The 20,707-nt window shown below is 35.9% G+C and overlaps 3 protein-coding genes across 11 annotated transcripts; all 3 read left to right on the top strand.

The window, feature by feature from the left end:
• Positions 1-146: 146 nt before the first annotated feature.
• Positions 147-7,952, top strand: LOC140760492 (uncharacterized). Of its 3 annotated transcripts, XR_012104393.1 has the most exons (9): positions 147-470; positions 1,156-1,369; positions 1,548-1,633; positions 1,797-1,943; positions 3,257-3,359; positions 4,719-4,831; positions 5,491-5,597; positions 7,160-7,378; positions 7,469-7,952. XR_012104393.1 is itself a non-coding variant. In XM_073097470.1 (8 exons), the coding sequence occupies exons 1-7, from the start codon at positions 420-422 to the stop codon at positions 5,581-5,583; spliced, it is 807 nt and encodes a 268-aa protein (XP_072953571.1). In that variant the 5' UTR covers positions 147-419; the 3' UTR covers positions 5,584-5,597; positions 7,160-7,952. The 3 variants fall into 3 exon arrangements, 2 of the variants coding, with proteins under 2 accessions (XP_072953571.1, XP_072953572.1); XM_073097470.1 differs by having other exon boundaries at positions 7,160-7,952; XM_073097471.1 differs by having other exon boundaries at positions 1,072-1,369; positions 7,160-7,952.
• A 1,065-nt stretch (positions 7,953-9,017) lies between these two features.
• LOC140760289 (glycosyltransferase family protein 64 C3) lies at positions 9,018-10,094 on the top strand. Its single transcript, XM_073097195.1, has one exon. The coding sequence runs from the start codon at positions 9,023-9,025 to the stop codon at positions 10,028-10,030; it is 1,008 nt and encodes a 335-aa protein (XP_072953296.1). The 5' UTR covers positions 9,018-9,022; the 3' UTR covers positions 10,031-10,094.
• Positions 10,095-11,160: 1,066 nt separating this feature from the next.
• Positions 11,161-19,637, top strand: LOC140760518 (uncharacterized). 7 transcript variants are annotated; one of them, XM_073097514.1, is made up of 5 exons: positions 11,161-11,541; positions 11,863-12,124; positions 12,952-13,552; positions 14,653-15,085; positions 19,255-19,637. In XM_073097514.1, the coding sequence occupies exons 1-3, from the start codon at positions 11,446-11,448 to the stop codon at positions 13,272-13,274; spliced, it is 681 nt and encodes a 226-aa protein (XP_072953615.1). In that variant the 5' UTR covers positions 11,161-11,445; the 3' UTR covers positions 13,275-13,552; positions 14,653-15,085; positions 19,255-19,637. The 7 variants fall into 7 exon arrangements, with proteins under 7 accessions (XP_072953615.1, XP_072953613.1, XP_072953616.1 ...); XM_073097512.1 differs by having other exon boundaries at positions 12,952-14,904; positions 15,018-15,085; XM_073097515.1 differs by having other exon boundaries at positions 12,952-14,927; positions 15,018-15,085.
• Positions 19,638-20,707: the final 1,070 nt, after the last annotated feature.

Raw genomic sequence — 20,707 nt, 5'->3', positions numbered from 1 at the left:
CTACGGGTATTCATATAATTATAGGGCTCTGATTTATAAAAAGTGAAAATATAGGGTATAAATTATATTTTTATTAAAAGATAGGGTGTTATACGCAAATTTCTCAATATATATATATTTTTTTAATGAATAGGACTTTATAGAGAGAGATTATTTCCTCCATCCCCGCGTTAGATTGGGATTCGGTCCGGGCCGACCTAGATTTTCTAATTCGTATTCGAGACTGGAGATCGAGGAGAAGATATCGAAGTCTTGTGGAAATGTTCTTGAGGGAACCCGATTTTGGTGATCTTAGTGGGGAATTTGTAGAGTGGTTTGGCCATTGCGATTAGGGTTTGGATTTTATCTACGGGTTCAGGCCTCAGGGTTGGAGGAAGATATGGCCAGAAGGGCGAAGAGGAAGGATTTGGAGAAGATGCATGACGACTTCTCTGATTTCTCACTCTCCTCCCCCGCCAGGAAGAAGATTGGTACATCACTTCTTTCTTTCTCCCAATCTTTGCGCAATTTCTCTTCTTTCTGTTCTTTTTCCTTGCGATTGATTGTTTAATAGATTGCGTTGTTCTTCTCATCATCTGGTACCAGATTATGAATACCTAATGGTAATAAAAGTTTCAACTTTTTTGTTATTACTCCTCTTCAGTTCCATGGATGTAACTTTTCAACCCTTATTGGTTACACGATCATATCTAGGCGGAGATAATATCTGCACCAGATAGACGAATATCTATTAGTCAATCCCCTCCTCCCCACCTTTGCAGTACCTAAATTTGCCCATATGTTGGTTCTTAGTGGCTCGATTTTTGATTCGGAAACATCCTATACGATCTCTCTTTTGGTTCTTAGTTGCTCGATTTTTAAGTCTCCAAAAGCTCATCTGTACACCAACACCCTCCAATAGCTCATCTGTACATCAATACCACCAGCCATTTCTCAGTTATGAATTGAAATGGTATTGTGCGTTCATCTTTTCTTAATCATTCATATGCATCATCCAAGACTCTCAACTTCCTTCTTTAGCCTTTCCTTGTTGTTGAGTGCTTGATTGATTTCGGTCCTTTCTATTTGCAGGACCTTTCTTTCTTTTGGAATCAGCAGCAGATATGACCAATTTGGTGATTGTGTGGATATGATTGGATATTCTTCGCAATGCAGTTGGTCTCTCATTGTATTCAAGAAGATGAAGCATCGGATACTGAACCAATGCTGCCTCAATCAGCCATTCCTGGAAGTCCCGAGGAGACTTCATCTTCATGTGAAATCAGAGTTGCAGCTGTTGACGATGATGTTGAAAACCTAGATATTAATGAAGAAACTAGTCTCGTGAATCATGAGCTTCCGCAATGCCGAATTTGCCTTGATAATGAAGGTCGCTACTCAATTGTAATCAGTGAACTAATTTTCTAATAGAAAAACATGTATCTGTTAGATGAAGCATTTCTTTTCTAATAGTGGGATTTTGTTACAAGATCAGTTCTAGTCATGTAGAATACATTTGGTAAACAATTACCTCTTTATATTGAGATACTTCTCCATTGCCCAAGCAGGTGATGATTTAATTGCCCCCTGCCATTGTAGGGGCACACAGAAGTATGTCCATCGTTCCTGTCTTGATAACTGGAGATCAACCAAGGTACAAAACAGAATAGGTCTTTTGGAATTATTTTAGTTTGCAAGTTTCATTGACAGTGAAATCTGCCTGCAAGTAGCATGAGATAAAATTTGAATTTACTCTTACTTTCTTCCATCATCCTTTTGGAAGCCACTTTTACTATCTATTTGTTTTTCTTTATCAGGAAGGATTTGCATTTGCACACTGTACAGAATGCAGGGCTTTGTTCTTACTTCGTGCAAATGTTCCACCTGATCGCTGGTGGTTGAGATTGAAGTTTCAACTTCTTGTTGTTAGGGACCATGCACTCATATTTTTTATTGTGCAACTGGTAAAATAACAGATTGTACTTCATATTATATGTTGATACTCTTCTTTTTGCTCTGAATTTACATATTTGGCTAGGTTGTTGATGGCGACCAATCTTGTTGCAGTGATATTCACGACTTTATAGCTCGTTTCTAACATATAAAAGTCAGGGGTCCTTCCCTAGGAGATTTTGTTGTGGAGATTTCTTGGAATTAACATACTTCTAGTCATTTGATCCTATGTATTGTATTACATTTTAAAGAAGAACAACTAGAAGGATTTAAAGCCTCTATTTCTATACGTTGAATATCATGGTTGTGCTTTCAATTGAAGAGCCATACTGTGTTTTTTTGGGGGGGGTGGGGGGGTACAATCTAGATGCATAAAAACCAAAATTATTTGCTTTAGAGATATCTTATAGTCTTATACATTAAGACGACATAATATAGAGTATAGACATTTCAATGAACTATCATGCTAAGTTATGTTGTAAATTGTAAACCTATTTGACTGATTATCCAGGCATGAGCTTAATTTCTACACTACTAAGTAAAATAGATATCAACTCAATATAAACTATGTATAATTGTCGTTGTTATCTTTTGGGTTGCATGCTGTAAACATATGAGATTTTAAAAGCATTTAGTTGTGGAGATTTTGTTGGAATTTACATATCTGGCTAGGTTGTTGATGGCGACCAATCTTGTTGCAGTGATATTCACGACTTTATAGCTCGTTTCTAACATATAAAAGTCAGGGGTCCTTCCCTAGGAGATTTTGTTGTGGAGATTTCTTGGAATTAACATACTTCTAGTCATTTGATCCTATGTATTGTATTACATTTTAAAGAAGAACAACTAGAAGGATTTAAAGCCTCTATTTCTATACGTTGAATATCATGGTTGTGCTTTCAATTGAAGAGCCATACTGTTTTTTTTTTTTTTTTGGGCGGAGGGGTGGGTAGTCTTATACATTAAGATGACATAATATAGAGTATAGACATTTCAATGAACTATCATGCTAAGTTATATTGTAAATTGTAAACATATTTGACTGATTATCCAGTCATGAGCTTAATTTCTACACTACTAAGTAAAATAGATATCAACTCAATATAAATTATGTATAATTGTCGTTGTTATCTTTTGGGTTGCATGCTGTAAACATATGAGATTTTAAAAGCATTTAGTTTTATCATACAATAACACAAAATAATTTACCTTTAGAGGATTTTAGAAACCACATGGATACAGCACACATTGTTATTAAAATAAGATAATTTTAAGTTCATCTTTAGTTCAATTATGTGAGTTATTGTGCAAATTATTTTGACAGATTGTCGCTTTCTTGGGTGTGCTAGTCTATAGATTTTATGGTGAGGAACTGCGAGAGATGTTTGGTTATGAAGAACATCCGTATGCATTTTATGCAGTGGCTGGTGAGTTCTTTTCTTGAAGCTGTACTTCATGCGGTGTAGCTGCAATTTCCTTTCTTATATATTTTAATCTCTGTTACGCCATCGGACTTTCAAAGTGGATATTTGTTTTATTATTACTTTCAAATTTCAACTTCTCACAAAACAAACAAACAAAAAAATAAACAATCTTTTCTTATCAAATTTCAACTTGGTTCTATTTAAAATTGTTTCATTTTGGGATCACGATAATATCTTCTAAAAATGCCTTTTGTATGTTTGTAATAATGACGCCCTTTCATCTTATTCACTTGACTAGCTTATGCAATGGTAAAGCCCTTTATATTGCAACTTATCTTGTCTAGTCTGATAATTTTAATTGAATAAGAATTTTGTGCATGAAAGATACAAGACTTTAATGTGGATGCATTAAGTATCTACAAAATGTCCTTTTTTCTTCTTGAGTAGTGTGTTGTGTACTATACAGTTTGAAGCTATATTATTGCAGTTTATCAGTCAGATCATAAAATAGTAATCCTAAAGACCCTTCTCACTGGTGATTGTTTCTTAGCACTAAAGTATTTAAAATATTCAGGATCAAGAATTAGAAAGTGTGCTATTTCCCAAAATGAAAAAGAAAAAGAAAACCAGAGGTTTCAGGAAATGATGAGTAGGTCATTAAGATTTCGTAAGCCAGGATAAGCTATCTTACCTATTTAGGACTACAAATAGTTAAAAAAAAAATTAAGAGTGTTTTCTGATACTGAAATGAATTCCCGACAATCAATAGACTTCAGCCTCTGGAGTCACAGGTTAGACTGGAATCACACAACAAAAAGGACAAGAAATGATATCAGAAATTTTCAAGGCATGAGATGTTAAACTATTAAGTGCCCTAAAGAAGTTGATTAGTTCATGCATGGATCATTGTATGGCATGCAGAGAGTATTACTGGTTGATTACTAAATTTTGCATGTTTCCTTATTCCACGTATTTGTACATTGTTTATTGTAAGTAATAGAGTTGCTGCAATATCTCTAGAGTAATTACACCTGTAAAGAAGAAATGCAATTATATGGTGGCTTTTGTAATTCTATGTCAGGAGAGAAGTCCTAGTAGGAGAACAAGCTAGACTAGTATATGGATCTGCAGGTAGGATTGTAGGAAATATAACATTGACTAGAGCTCTATTCTGTCCATGTCAGCATTAGGATGACATTACTGATTGACATGCGAGTACAAACATTACTCTTGTCTGCAGAAAGTACGTTCTACTCTGGTGCATGGTATAGTTTGTTTTGAATTCTTAAGGATTACTAAAACAAGTTGGCCTTCCTGTATTCATTTTGATTTGATAGGCTAATATCCGCTTGTGTTATACAGTGTTAGCTGTTATTCTGGTCGGCTTGCTGTATGGGTTTTTTATAGCTATTATATGTGGACAAAGGATCAATGAACGCCATTACCATGTTCTCGCCAAGCAAGAGTTGACAAAGGTCAGTATATGTCTTCTAATTTGTGACATGAACTGATAAAAAGTTGTTTGCCTCTTTAGTTGCTAATGGCTATATGTGAAATGGTCATCTCTTTTTGCATAGGAGTATGCTTTGGTCCATGTTACTATCCACATTTATGGTCTTCTAGGTCACGTACAAAACGAGTAATCAAAATTATTGATACACCTGGTTGGAAAGGTGATAAACCGAGATGATATGACCAGTAAGCCTATACACCAACTCTAGTTTCTTGGGAATCTCAGTGTCTCTGTGCTTTACGTTGTTAAGAGCCACCAAGCAATGGAGTGAATTGCGAGACCTGCCTAATGATGTGATAACTGGCTTCTAGCTGCTTGAGAAGTTAGCTCAAAATAAAGGTTCCACTGATCCTAAAATTGAAGGTTCACATAAATTACTAAAGCTAGAATATAGTTCTCTTAATCTGGTTGTCATGCTTCTAGTACACATACTCAGGGCCTTGCGGATATCAGAGTTCTCTTAATGAGTTATTGATAGTTGTGATTCCGCTGGAAAGGAGGAGTTGGAGTTTGTCTTTCTTTAGATCTTTTCTAACAGTTATTCCAGTTTTATATGATACAAATATTTTTCTTGTTTGTGAAGTATGTACATCAGATTATCTCACATACATGTAATGACAGGAATATGTGGTGGAAGATCAAGACAGTAATAAGAACTTGCCAGAGCTTGATCAAAGTCATATTTCAGAGTTGAGAATGTTGGGACTATATTGAGTGTAGACTACCAAGTAAGCACACCCCAACCTGTTTCCTTCAGTTAATTGCTTTGGCACTCATTTCTTCTGCATACACTGATGTTGCCAATATTTTAAATCTCTCCTGCAAAAACATTGTTGTTCATTATGAGTTATAGAGCATCATTATTAATTTGGACAATGAAATGCTTGTGCTTCTTAAATCTACAGAGTGTATCCAAGTTAAGGAGCATTTGGTTGCAAAATCTAGGACTTCTAAGTACTATTTTATTTTCTATTTTTATTTAGGGGAGAGAGGACAAAAATCAGGTTAATCGACTTCCTAACTGTCTTCACTCTCCTAAATCCACCTTCATGTGCAACAACGTAATGACATGCCCCAAATTCAGAGTGGGAATTCATGTCCTCTAGCCATGACTTAAGATATGAGCATAACTCTGTTTAAATATTCTGTACATAGATCAATTATTACTCCATCATAACTTCACAAATAATAGTAACTTTCAATGAATAATTCTTTCATGCCTAAATAAAGTCACTAACTCTCACATAACTCTACAATGGGAAAATTCAAAAGGAACTCTTATATGATTGTCTTTTTAATCTCACTCCATGCATATGCACATCTTTCGGTACCTGAAATATTGACACAAAAGTATCGAGCAATCCCACAGTTCAGTAAGAAAATTACATTTGTAGTAGAGTAACGAATAAACATGGGTGCAGTGATAACTTACCGGTTATTGTAGATTTTTAATTAACTGATATCTTTTTAGGGAAACATTTCATAGCAGTGTGTAAAGTATTATCATTGTAAAATAAACTTGCTATTAAATGCCTAAGAAACAAATATAAGCTTAATATTCCACGTTTACAAATTATTTAAGAATAACCAATTAACCGTAACTAAACAATGAGGAGGGAGAAGTTGCCGTGTGTGGATTTTTCTTGTCATAAAAATAAAGCTTCAAACTTTGCTATTCTCTTACACTTATCATGAATGTTGGAACATGATGCTACTTATACTTTAAAATTTAGATTTAGTAAAATAATAAACTTATATGTTTGGCTCTATGGCAGAGTATTCTAGCGAATTTCTTTGGTAGTACCTTAAATAAAAGAAGAAGGATGTCATTAGAGAGAGAAAGAGGCATGCGTGAGAAGGAAGAGAGATTCTAGGAAAGCTAAGCCAATAGGAAAATAACCATTTTATATAGGTGAGAGAGTTATTCTAGGAATTCTGAACCAGTTAGGAAATATATCCTAATTAATTGGGATTTAAATGGCTAAACCAATTAGGAAACTTACCCTAATGAATTGGGATTTGAATGGGTGTGGATTTGTTTTGTTTTTTTTCTTATGAAAAATGCCTTGCGCACAAACACTTTTTACAGGCATTCATTAAAAAGTGATGATATGTTATCGTCCTGTGCTTGATTATGATGATCATGAAGTAGAGAGAAAAATCAAGGGTTAAGTTTGCTTCTGACACAAAGTGTGACTTCTGATGCTTTTTGGAAGTTGAAGGATGCAAATTAAGTTTGCTTTACGTTTATGATGTCTTATGATAGTTCTTGGTTCCTTTTTTGTTTCAGGTCACACTGCATGCTTCCTGCCAAGACCGGCCAACCAAATAATCACAGCATGTTTTAGATCCCAACTAGAATGCAATTGGATACAAAATTCATGTGTTAGATCACAACTAGCATGTGTTAGTTTCAATAACTCAGCAAGTAGTAGACATGGCATTGGGACTGCTTTTCAAATTTCATGCTCCTCTAGCAAGCTGGATACAAATTCTTCTCCGAACTCCAGTTATGTTAAGATACATAATTCTTCATAAACTTAGTCAGGTTAGAGATGCCTCCTGTTCTGCTGACTGTAACATATTGCAAGAGTTGCAGGATTAGCTTTGCTACCAGCAACGCAGGCTGCAATAATCAAGCTGAACTAAGTTGGAAAAAGAAAATCACCAATCATTTTGATATGTAATAAGCAGTGTTCTTCGAAGAAGCCTACCGTATCTCCCCCTTTGAGTTGATGGCATAGCAAAAGAGAATGTTTACCTTACTGTTATATAGTTTGTTAGCCCCAGTACTGCAAAGCTGGAACTGCGCCGACTGATGGCATAACAAAGGAGAATGTTTTATAGTTCTCTCAAAGAAAGAGAGTGTTGTTACCTTAACTGTGATAATTTTTTCAGGTCCAGCACTGCAAATCTGGAACTGTGCTGGCTTAATTTGGTCAAAAGAAAAAGAGGAAAAGGTCAAAGTAAACTTTGGATTTCTTGTAGAATTGAGTATAGCTTCTAAATTTATTGGAGAAAACTGTTTTTGAGTTTTTCAAATTATTTGAAGAAATTGGTGTTTAAGTTTGTTCAGCAATTTATTCCAGTGTTCTCAGGTGCTCTAAGAATTACTTTTATTTATTTATTTAATATTATTAAGAGATGCCTCTCAAAGTTGTAGCCAATGTGTATAGGAAATTTAATTGCATTTATTTTTTTAATTTACAATAATGGACTTTAATGTGTATTGTAAATATAAATTATGTGTATTTTAATATAATAAAACAGTGTATCGACTATAAAAAAAATATATACACTCAGTTTTATATGTTAAATTGAAAAATAAAATATAATTAAATTATAAAAATATTAAAAATACGACACCAAATAGACTTGAAAGCTGACTCTTTTAGGAATTATTTTAAGTAGTAGTTTTAAAATAAATTATAGGCCAAAGTCAAACCAGGAGTAGTGTCATAAATAAATAACGGTGTTATATATAATACGTCAACTCGCCGACACGATGGATTGATTCGCGCCGAACCCAATTCCAACGTCCTTAATTTAATCCCTAGTTTACGCTTTATACTTTTATTATTTATAAATCAAAGTCATCTAATTTAGTAAATATATATACAGAAAATAATTTAAATTAAATTTAAACTAATACGCTCAGAATATTCAGTTAAGTAAACATATTTTATTTTAAAATAACTAATATCACTCGGTTGAGGGTATTTTTGTAATTTTATTTAGTTTAGTTAACTTAACTTAGAGATTTAGTTAAGTTTAACAAACTAATTTACAGACAGGGTATTTTTTTTGCATGTATTCACTAAATCATAGGGCTCGATTTATAAATAGTAAAAATATAGGACGTAAACTATAATTTTATTAAAAGATAGAGTTATATATAAATTTTTTTTAAAATTATTTTATACTATATATTTATTATTTATAAATCGAGTCTTATAATTTAGTGAATACTCGTAGAAAATATTCTTGTGCTAAATTTCAACTAATACGGTCGTTAAGTAAAATTATTTTATTTTAAAAATAATTAAAATACATTTAGTATAATTTAGTTGAGAGTATGAGAGTTATTTTCATAATGTCATTTAAAAGAAAGTCTGGGTGTTAAATGAATAAAAATCCCCCGAATTCATTGACAATGAGATCCCAAAACGCAATGCTCCGATATCTCTTCTTCTTCTTCTTCTTCCTTCCTTTATTCCTCTCCGTCTCCACCTCTTCGTCCGATTACTGCGACCCGTCTTCCCTCCCGGATCAGCTCCTTCTCCGGTCGGACCAACTCACCGTCCTCCTCAGCGGCTACTCCCCTCTCCGCCTCCCCCTCCTCCGCCGCCTCGCCCTCTCCTACTCCTCCCACCCCTCCGTCGCCGCCGTCCTCCTCCTCTGGTTCAACCCCTCCCACCCTCCGCCCTACCACCTCTTCTCCTCCATCTCCTCCTCCATCTCCGTCATCCCCCACTCCCCCAACTCATCCTCTTCCCTCAACCTCCGCTTCCTCCCTCGCCCCCAGATCCTCACCCGCTTCGTCGCCGTGGCCGACGACGACGTCTCCGTCCCCCACCCCTCCCTCTCCTTCGCCTTCTCCGTCTTCCGATCTCTCCCGAACCCCAAGCCCCTCGTCGGCTTCTTCCCCCGCTCCCACGACCTCGACATCCCCAGCCGCGACTGGATCTACACCGTCCATCGCGATCGCTACTCTATCCTCCTCACCAAGTTCGTCATCCTCACCGCCGACCTCCTCCGCGAGTACAGCTGCGACCCCGCCCTGGCCGCCCCGCGCCGCTGGGTCGACCGGCAGCGCAACTGCGAGGACATCCTGATGAACTTCGTGGCGGCGCGGGCGACCGGGGTCGGGCCGGTGATGGTGGCCGCGGAGGGGATCAGGGACTACGGCGATCCCAGGAACAGCGTCAAGGACGGCGCCGCGAATCTCAAAGCGCGGGAGGAGGAGGTCCGACGGGTGGGATTGAGCTCGAGAGGTGGAGACGGTCACTGGAGGAAGAGGGGGGAGTGCATAAGGGAGTTCCATCGGATGCTCGGTATGATGCCCCTCAGGTACAGCTACGGTAAAGTGGTGGAGGGAGTAAGAGAGCAAGGGTTGTGTAGCAATGGGGAGGGGAAGTTGGTATTATGTGATCAACTCTAATGTCTTTGTTATGGTTTAAGGCTAATCTCAGAACTTTTTAGCTTAATTTATTTTAAAAATAAATTTAATTAAATATTAAAAAAATAAAAAATATTTTATTACTGAATCCGATTAGGTTACGAGTCCTTGAACCAGTTCAACGGATCTCCTGAATTTAAAGCAAACAAGGCCCTTATTGATTCCTAAGTTTCAATAAAATCGATGTGCGAAAGATATATAAACCCATTTATAATATAACTAACTCGATTATAATTTGAATAATCCATTATTAGTTCATAGCGCAAAAAAAGCTCGATGATAACTTAAATAATTTGTGTTACTTAATAACCTATTTAATAAAATAATTATGTTTGTATTTAAAAATTTCTGACATGTTTACGAAACGGGTCATGTTCGAGTTTATATAACCGACCTATTCATTTAATTCGACTCTATTAGTATACCCCTATAATAAATAAAATAAATAAGTGAATTTATATGAAAATAGATACTACATTTTCACTATTTATAAAACGAATCCTATGATTTAATGAATACGTGCAAAAAATATTCTAAATTAAATTTGGACTAACACTACGAGAATATGTATGATCTAATAAAAATATAGGATGTAAATTGTAATTTTATTAAAAAATAGGGTATTATATGCAAATTTCTCAAAATTTTTGATTTTTAATGAATAGGACCTTATGAGAGCTGCCGACCTAATCCAGATCCACTTAATTCGACCCCATTGGTATGCCCCTATAATAAATAAAATAAACAATTGGATTTATATGGAAATAGATAATAAAAAAATATTTTATTTTTTTTCCAACGAAACTATGATTTACGCTCTACATTTTTATTATTTATAAAACAAATCTTATGATTTAGTGAATATATCTAAAAGAATATTCTAAGTGAAATTTGGATTAAAACTACGACAATATTCCATTAAATATAGATATTTTATTTTTTAAATGATTAAAATATTTTTATTTCTAAAATTACTAAAACACCCTTAGTATGATCTAATAAAAATATAGGACGTAAATTATAATTTTATTAAAAAATAGGGTATTATATGCAAATTTCTCCAATTTTTATTTTTATTTTTAATGAATAGGACTTTATGAGAGGAGAGGTGCTTCTAGAGAGATCGAGTGTCCGGAATTGCTCCCCTCCGACTTCGGACTCCCGCTATTATTTCCTCCATCCCCGCGTTAGATTGGGATTCGATCCGGGCCGACCTAGATTTTCTAATTCGTATTCGAGACTGGAGGTCAAGGAGAAGATATCGAAGTCTCGTGGAAATGTTCTCGAGGGGAACTCGATTTTGGTGATCTTAGTGGTGAATTTGTAGAGTGGTTTGGCCATTGCGATTAGGGTTTGGATTGTGTCTACGGGTTCAGGCCTCAGAGTTGGAGCAAGAGATGGCCAGAAGGGCGAAGAGGAAGGATTTGGAGGAGATGCATGACGACTTCGCTGATTTTTCGCTCTCCCCCCTCGCCAGGAAGATCAGGAGATTGGTATAGCACTTCTTTCTTTCTTCCAATCTTTGTGCGATTTCTCTTCTTTTTGTTCTTTTCCTTGCGATTGATTGTTTAATAGATTGCGTTCTTCTTCTCATTATCTGGTACCAGATTATGAATACCGAATTGTTAAAAAAGTTTCAACCTTTTGTTATTATAACTCTTCTGCAGTTCCATGGGTGTAACTACTTATTAAGAAATATAGGAATCTATTCCTCTAATTTGGACTTAATCTTTCGGAAATTTTTTTATCAACTGAGAAATTGAATTGCTTAGCATCTTTTTAATGTAGCTTCCTCTGTTGTTATTTATCTGAAGGATGCTGAGCTGCCTCCTATTATGGAAGACGAGCCTTCTGTTCCTTCGTTTTTTGAACAGCATTTGCCGAGAGACGAAATGGATGATGTTGGTAGTGTGTCTAGAGCGGAATTGGTGATGAATGACGCTTTGACCTCCCTCCCTTTAAATGATGAGAGAGCTCTTGTTCTATACCGGCCAGCAGATACACCAGTACCGCTCAGCCCAGATCAGTCTATTGTTTCATTAAGAGTGAGCTCAGACTTGATCCGAGGTCTGAAGAGTAAGTTTACTTTATAAAGCCCATATTGCATTGATAATGTTATAGTTTTTTTTTTAAATCTGAAATACTTCAATATCGTCAACCTCCTTTTTAATTTGTTATTGTTAGTATGAAAAATGTTTTGCAGCAAATTTCTTAGTTTACCTTTCGTAGACTACTTTAGTAGCAATAATCATTTAATTTTTTCTATAACCATAGGAAAAGAAAAATAAAATTATGGTGACCGCAGGGGTAAGCGCCACTGATATCTGGAAAACAATTCCAAATGGAGTTTTAGCAAATTAAAAGGCTATATAGATCTTGACCTCAATCATTATGAGTAACTAAGGCCAAAAAGTAAGGAAATTAGAAAGTATAGTTCAAAATACTAATTTAAAGGGCATAACACTAGAATTTCTTTTCAATTGGAGAAAAATGTTTAATGACAAATTAGAAATATTATGCAGACAAAATATTTTAGTTTTGTTCCTAACCTCTTACTTGTCACAGTAAAAAGGGAAAATGTCACCCAACGCGTTCTAACTATTATTTCCTCTATTTAGTTTACTTTCTGTCGGCATCTGTATCAGATTTCACCAGTTCTATCAACTTCGCATTTGTTTCTGACTGTTACTCTTGATCCTTATGAACTGTTTCGGATCTTCAATGTGGGCATAAAGATTAGTCACATTAAATAGTAATTGATGATAATGATCTTTTTGATTCTCTAAAGTCTTGCTAAGAAAGATTTCCTTGCACATTAACATACTCACAGAAAGTGCTTGATTGTTTTCTGTCGATTGCACTTTTGGTTTGGTAGACTTTTAACACACTCATTCCTTTTCCAGATCAAGTTTTTGGTCAAGGGAACAGTCGCAGCTTGGAGGACACGTCAGCTGAGCGTAAGAACTGCTTGGCAGTGGTTCCATGGGTTCCATCCCCGGTCATGGTGCCCACTAATTGGTCTGTCTCAGTACCAGAAAGCCCAGTGGTAGAGGAGCCAATGGAGGCTGAAGTGGAAGAAGGTGCTTCAATGGAAATCGAGGAAGAGAGAGAGCACACAGTTACTGTTGAAGGGATTGGCAGCGAGGGCTTCCACCAGTGGCAGCAACACTGTATGACCCCACTGTTTCCTACCAACCAGTCCAGCACTGTTATGTGGTCCTCATGACAAATGGATCATACAGGACGCTCAAGTTTTGCGGAGAGGAAAATAGATATGAAGATTGTCTTGTCCAACATCAGTTGCCATATTCAGTATTGCAACCTTCAATTGTAAATGTTTCATCTCTTGTACCATCGTAATGGATCTGCCATGCTCAATGAACTCCCTTATTTTCAGTTATGAGGCTCCAAGCAACTTAAAGCTAAATCTTATGCAGTGGCTTCTTGTAACATGATAGGAGCCTCATCTGCAATTAACTTGAATAACAGAAGTTAGATGTGCATGTAAGACTTCAGAACTTATGCTGGGATTTGATCAGTCTTAGTAGAATTTTGTAGATCATACATATATGTTTTATATGCTGCAAGCACAAGTTACTTCATAACGTCTCACATCTATGGTGTGTTATTACTTGTCTGCTATCTTAGCTATTCTCCACATGCTCTCGCTTGTATGTGTTTCTGTATGTATCATTGGTAATTTCCTGCAAGGTCATGCATGATGTAGTAACTCACAGATGTTTGTGACAACTAACAAGTCAACAGAAGGAAAGCAATTTGGAAAACTTTCATGTTCATTATCTTTGGATGAGCTCACTGATTATCTTTGGATGATGATGTATTTGCTTTGGTTTCAATTGTGGCATTGGCGGTGCACCTAGTATATAATTATATATTTCTCTCTTGGTTTTGCCATCTTACAATGTCTAGGGTATCAAGTATAAGGGAGCTTGTAACAAATTGCAGATGTTGGTAAGCTCATGCTTATCAGACTTTGGAACTCAATTTTGAGCTGCATCTTTTGAATGAACGAATTGAATATGTTTGAAATTTTACCTGAAGTTTGGTTGTCTATTGTTTCACTTCATTGTGTGCTGTGTTTTAGGTTCTGAATTCCATTTGTTGCAGCTTACCTTCTTAATTCTAATATATCTCACTGCAGGCAGACAGACAGACATCATGTGATCTGCTATTGTTTTATGTTTCTTTCTTCCTTTTTTCCTTTTCTCCTATCATACTTCGAAAAAAGCCATTCCGAGGATTGGCAAAATCATAACTCGACTGGGTAGATCATACCTATATGTATCACATATTTCACTTCATTAGCTGCTCTAAACATGCATGAGAACTTCGTATAGACAGGGTAATATGCTAAGACATGATAATTAAATTTTCTCTGCAATGTTGTCTCTTGAAAGTGAGGTTCAGATCAATTTTCTCTTGACCTTGTAATTATATTGGATGACAGCATTATTTTTGTGACAATGTTGCAGCTTTTAGTTTCACCGCTTTATAGTTCACCTAAATTGTATTCCATTTTCTGCAATTGGTAGTTATAGTATAGTTTTTGATATGCAATAATGCTTCTCTCCCAAATTGGAAAGGAGAAGAGGAGAGACAAGGGAGGGCATGGTAACACTCCCTCAGAAGCATCAAGATTGCACATTCCTTTCCTTGGATCTTGAGGTAAGACTAGGCGAAGATAGTTTTTGATTAGCTGGCAGAAGAGGTTCAAAAGTGGTGCAAGTATTGGCGAAGAGGATGATTCAGAAGTGGTAAATATGATTAACAGACATTATTGAGAGGTATCTTCGCGGTGTTTTGGGGCCTCAGTGCTGGATTTGATCATCAGAAGAGTAACTTTTATTGCTTTTTTCTAGTTTAGTAGTTGTGATTACAATTTTAAAAAGAAAGCTAATTTCAGCAATTCAAGCTATATTGATATAGTATTATTCTTTTCTCTTTTCAGGTTTCATTGTGAACAGTGTTGGAGTAATACGGGGAAGCTGATTCACTATTACCAGCAATCTATTATGGGTACTCTTGCAACTGATTCTTCTTATTATTTGCAGAGTTTCTTGGTGAAGATGCATAATTTGAACTGTTGAATGATACTACCTATCATAAGGTTAGCTAGTGATGGTTTCGTGCAAGAATTATTGAATGATTCAGCAGTACAGTCAGCAATTTTTCTTGTTAAGAGAGGATAAAAGATATGAATCCTTCTTTGCCATGTTATCACTCACCACTAGGACTAAATTTCTAACAATTTTACGACACTCCTTTTTATTCTGCCTTGCTGAATGTAGTAATGGATTGATAATAATATAATATAATATACTCTTCTTCCTTTTACCACAGTTCCTATAGAATTTTTTTTGAGCTTGGCTTTGGTCAGATAAAAACCAACCAGGTTGCTTCTCTCTCTACCCCTTCTCCTCGGCCATGCCTTTCCTCGTCAAGGCACAACCACACAAGGACTGGCCAGGCTCATGCTGTGAGGCCACCAGCACTCCCCATTCTGGCAGCAGTTAAATCCTTGGACTCATGTAATCATTACACAACTTCTCTATCAGATGAGACTCTCTTAGGTGAATTATAGACTTAAAGAGCTCAGTTACTCTTTCATGGTATTGTAGCATGAAGAGTAATGATGAACCTAAGGAAGAAATAATCATTTTATATTTCTTTCTATTTGCTTTTCTTAGGAAGAGGGTTCAAGCATTACTAGGATTTAGGAAGTCTTGTTATGCTCTAAAAGAAGCAATTAGAGTGATATGGGAAAATTTTGTAACATAAAGGTTGTTGTTTTTGGTTTATTTTCCTCTCTTCATCTCTCTTCACTATTTCCTTTGTCTATTCTTCCTCCTCTATCCTTAAATAATGGACTGTGATATCATATGTCTGAAAACATACTGCCAGCAATCAGTCATCAGCTTGAATTTACTCTAGCCAATCTACCTATAGTAGTCTCTAGTCTCTACACTTGAGAGATTACATTAGATGCAGTTACTGCAACCTGTACTGCACTAAAGGAATTGAATGACATTAGGGAAGGTACTGTTCATTATCAATAGTGAATAAAGAAAATTTTGGTCTTACTGAAGCCAAGTTAACTTATCATGATTCTCAAGATGGATGGCATGAAGTCATGACTTCAATCAAGCAACAACTATAGTTATTAAAGATCCAAAAGATGCAAGCTTTCTGATTGCCAAGGATGGATCAATTTGGAGAGTGAACATGTTAAGATCCATAAGTTACAGGCAGCTAGCTATCTTTTAACTGTGGTTAAGGCATTACCAAGGATATATTCTTGACCATGTTGCTCTGCATGTGGATGTTGGAGCTGTGGGACATCCTTCTCATTCTTTCAGGCTGGAACATCTTTGGTTTTGCAAAGCTGAATTTGATGATCTGGTTAAGAAATGGTGGTCCATGAGACTGTGAGAGTTCCTGCATTGATGTGTGGACTAAAAAGATAAAAAAATTAAGGCAAAGCATGAGAGGGTGGTGGAGTAAGAATCTAAAGGTGGATCAGGTTCAAAAAAACAATTTGCTTCAGATTGCCAACTAGCTTGACATCTTGGAGGAGAGCAGAAACTTGAACCAAGAGGAGGTACAGGCTAGAGAACGTACTGTGATTCCATTATATCAATTGTATAAAGAGGAGGAAATTAGGTGGCAATAGAGGTCTAGATGATTATGGTTGATTGCTGGAGATCTCAATACCTTCTTTTGTCATAAAGTGGGCAATGGGAGGAAAAGAAGAAATAACATATTCTCAATTCAGATTGAAGAAGAACAATTTATGAATCAGAAGGAAATTAGAGAGCATATCACTAGCTATTATAAATAGTTGTTTGGGACTGTGAGGACTTGGAGATTAACTATGACTGAGGAGATTTTGGACATAAGATAAATTGGAGCTAAATAAAGCTAAGGTTTTAGTAGCTCTTTTTAGTGAAGAGAAGATTTGTCAGACTATTTTTAATATGGCTGAAAATAAAGCCCCTAAGCCAAATAGTTTTGGGATGAAAAGTTTTCATCATTTTTGGGACAGTGTTAAGAAGGGGATTATGGATTTGTTCAATGCTTTTTATGCATGGGATTGTTATTTGCATAAACTGAATGCTATGATTTGCCTGGTTTCGAAGAAAATTGGGGCTGACAGAGTGAAGGATTTTAGACCAATTAGCTTGTTAAACTGTAGCTATAAGATGATTGCAAAGATGATTGCAAAAGTATTAACTAATAGATTGCGTCAATTGATTGATGCATTAATCACTGATTACCAGAGTGCTTTCTTTAAAGGTAGATACATTCTTGACAGCATAGTTAGTGCTCATAAAATAATTTTTGGAGCTAAAAAATAGAAAATTGAAGGCATTATCTTCAAATTGGACTTTGAGAAGGCTTATGATAAAATGAGATAAGACTTTTTGACAAATGCTTTAAAATGGAGGGGCTTTCCAAAAGAAAGAAAAAATGGGCTAGGTGATGTAGTTTGTTACAATTGGTTTTTTGCTGTGAATATGAATAGAGAGCTGGGCAAGTATTTTAAATGTAAAAATGGACTAAGGCAAGGAAATCCACTATCTCCTTATTTTTTTGTGTTGATTGCGTATGGACTAAATAGGATGTTAACTAAAGCAAAGTAATATGGTTTGATTACTGGCTTAGGGACTGATGTTTATGAGAAATGTGACGTTAATCTTTTTTATGCTGATGATACTTTGTTGTTTTTGAAAGCTGATAATAGAGAAGTTATGGTCTTGAAGTTTTTACTCTATGGTTTTGAGGCAATTACTAGTTTAAAGATAAACTTTGAAAGAGCTCTTTGGTATATTTAGGAAAGGATAAGGATAAAGGGAACAAGTTGGCTGCTTTGTTAAATTGTAAAGTGGAGGAGCTACCGATAAAATATTGAGGGCTCCCTCTACATGACAAGAAGTTGAGAAAAAAGGATTGGATCCCTGTGATTGAGAAAGTAGAGAAGAGACTTGCTGGATGAAAAGGAAAGCTGTAGTCCTTGGGTGGTCGCATCACACTTATCAACTCAATGTTGAGCAGTTTCGCTATATTTTCTATCCTTCTTTGATATGCCTGTTTGGGTACACAAGAGAATAGATAAATTGCATAGAGATTTTTTGTGGCATGGCACACTGAGGCTATGAAAGGTTATGCTATGATGCACTAGGATAGAGTGTGGAAGAAAAAAGATTATGGTGGTATGGGGATTGTGAATCTACATGATTTAAACACTTTATTATTGGCTAAATGGTGGTGGAGATTGTTGAACTTTGAGAAGCATACGTGGACAGATACTGTAATGTAGAGATACTATAGGAAAATTAAAGCTCATGATTTTAAACTAACTAATTCTGGTAGAATCTCTCCATTTGGGATGGGGGGTACTTCAAATTGGGACTATTTTTAAGGCTAGAATTAATTGGGAAGTTCACAAAGGCAAGAGGATTAAATTTTGGAAAGATATCTGGGTTGGTGAATGTTCTTGGCCACTAGATTCTCTCAATTGTTCAATGTGATTTGGGATGAAGAGGTAACTGTGTATCAGGTTTGGCCTAATAGAAGAAGATGGAATCTATAATACTATAGGGTGTTGTCTGAACATATGTTGATAGAGAAACAACAGATGATTAATTATGTGTATGATAATTGTAATCAAATAATTAATAAAAATGATAGAATTGTCTGGTGGTTTGAGAAAAGGAGTATCTTCAAAGTTAAATCTTTGTATCAGCTCCTGAATAATGGAGGAAGGATTACAAAGGACCTAGCAAAAATCTGGCAGTTGAAGATTCCTCTTAAAATTAGAGTTTTCTTATGGCTAACATGTAACAATCGGGTGTTAACTAGAGATAATCTGCTGAAGAGGTTGGACTGGTGGCTCTTTGTTTGTTTTGTTCCCAAGATGAGCCGGTTGATCATCTTTTTTAAAGTGCAAATATGTGAGCCAGCTCCTGAGGCAGATGAAAAGAAGCTGGGGTATAAAGAAGCATATTAAACATGTGAATGATCGATTCAGGCTAAATCTTAACATGGGAAAAGATGGTGGCTTATTTGGCTTAGTGCTTTTTTGTTGAGTTTGTGGCTAGAAAGAAACAAGCGGATTTTCAATAAGAGTATGCAAACTTCTGAAGTTTTTTACATAAGGTGACTGTCTTATTTTTTCTGTTGGGCAGGGATTTGAGACAAGGAGGCTACAAAGAAGGCAGACAAGTGGATCCAAGGGCCACAGATGGTTGTGGATTTGGAGTGACTGCACTGCTGGCAGAAGTCTGCAGGATTTCTGACTTTTTTTATGGTTGTCTTGTGTTTTGTTTTGGATTCTTGGTGGTAGTTTTTTGGTTGTTCTTTCCTAATCTGTGGATGGTGGTGGATTTTACATGTGATTGTTGTGGAGGTTGTAGGGCCTTTGTTTTGGTCCATATTCTGTGACAGGGGTAACTGTTTTGTGATGTTGTGGTTAATCTTAATGGAAGATTAACACATTTTAAAATTTTAATGAAACAAGGGCTGTGACCTGGTTGTCAGAAAAAAAAAAGTCACAGGCAGCTTGAATCCAGATAGGAGCAGTCACTTCATATCTTAGGTAAAGAATATAATTCATTGAAGGTTCTTGTGTTATGAATGTTGAGTTATTCTATCATTGTTATGTACTCACGTCATTTTTTTTACATGCTAAAAGTTTTGGAAACTTAAATTTCATTCTTTTGATGTTTAACAGGTGCTCAATAATCTAATGTGTTGCGCGTCTTTATTCTTTTTTAAGTAAAACCACTCTCTCAGCATGCTCGTTGGCTCCTTCTTGGAGCTTCAGATTGATGGACTCGGTTCTTCAATCCCACACATTCTCCTTTGTTTAACTTCCTTATGCAACCTTTCTTTCTGATAGGTGGGAAAAGAATGGTGATTATAGACTTATATATCAGGTAAGGAGTGCCATGCCTTCCCTTTGAGCCTATTAATTAATCACTTTAAACGTTTTGGATTGGAGAGATAGCAGTATATATGAATGTCATATGAAACTTGATTTGCTTTTACTGCTCAAAAGCTTCTTTCTTGTATCTACTAGATGTAGGTTTCAGTATTGTTGGCTGTTCTCTCAAATTGCATGACAGAATTACACTACTTTTGATTGCATTCTCTTAGGTTGTTTGTAATGGCATCAAAACAATATGGTCCTTGAAAACTTAGATGCATATTTATCAACCAACCTTGGTCTCAAGGCAGTCCTTTGCTACTGGCATATTGCTGTTTTGGCTGACTGCTTGCCTGGATAGCAATCTGCCCTATTAGCCAGTTTTGAATCTAGGATTTAAAGCCACCAACAGTGTAAATTAAGTGAATTCTGAGTTTTTCTTTCTGGATTTATTTTCTACTTCATGCATACTAGAAATTTGGATTTGAATATGATACCATGTCTTAATTCTGGCCCTAATGCTTTATTAATGTAGGGAATAATACTTGGGTGCCAAAAGAATGGTATAGTATGGAACCACTGTGCTGATAAGCTCTTCTCTTTTCTTTTTAAAAAAATTTTCTTTTACATGGAAGGATCTATCTATGCAATGATCCAATCAAATAATGATATGTTAGTGGACAATCTGATTTCATCTCAGGTTGGATTCTGTC

This window comes from Typha angustifolia, chromosome 5 (assembly GCF_048772165.1).
Source record: "Typha angustifolia cultivar Huaian chromosome 5, ASM4877216v1, whole genome shotgun sequence".
NCBI classification, from domain to species: domain Eukaryota; kingdom Viridiplantae; phylum Streptophyta; class Magnoliopsida; order Poales; family Typhaceae; genus Typha; species Typha angustifolia.
Note: the sequence above shows the minus strand (reverse complement) of the source record. Positions and strands in the feature narration are given on the sequence as shown.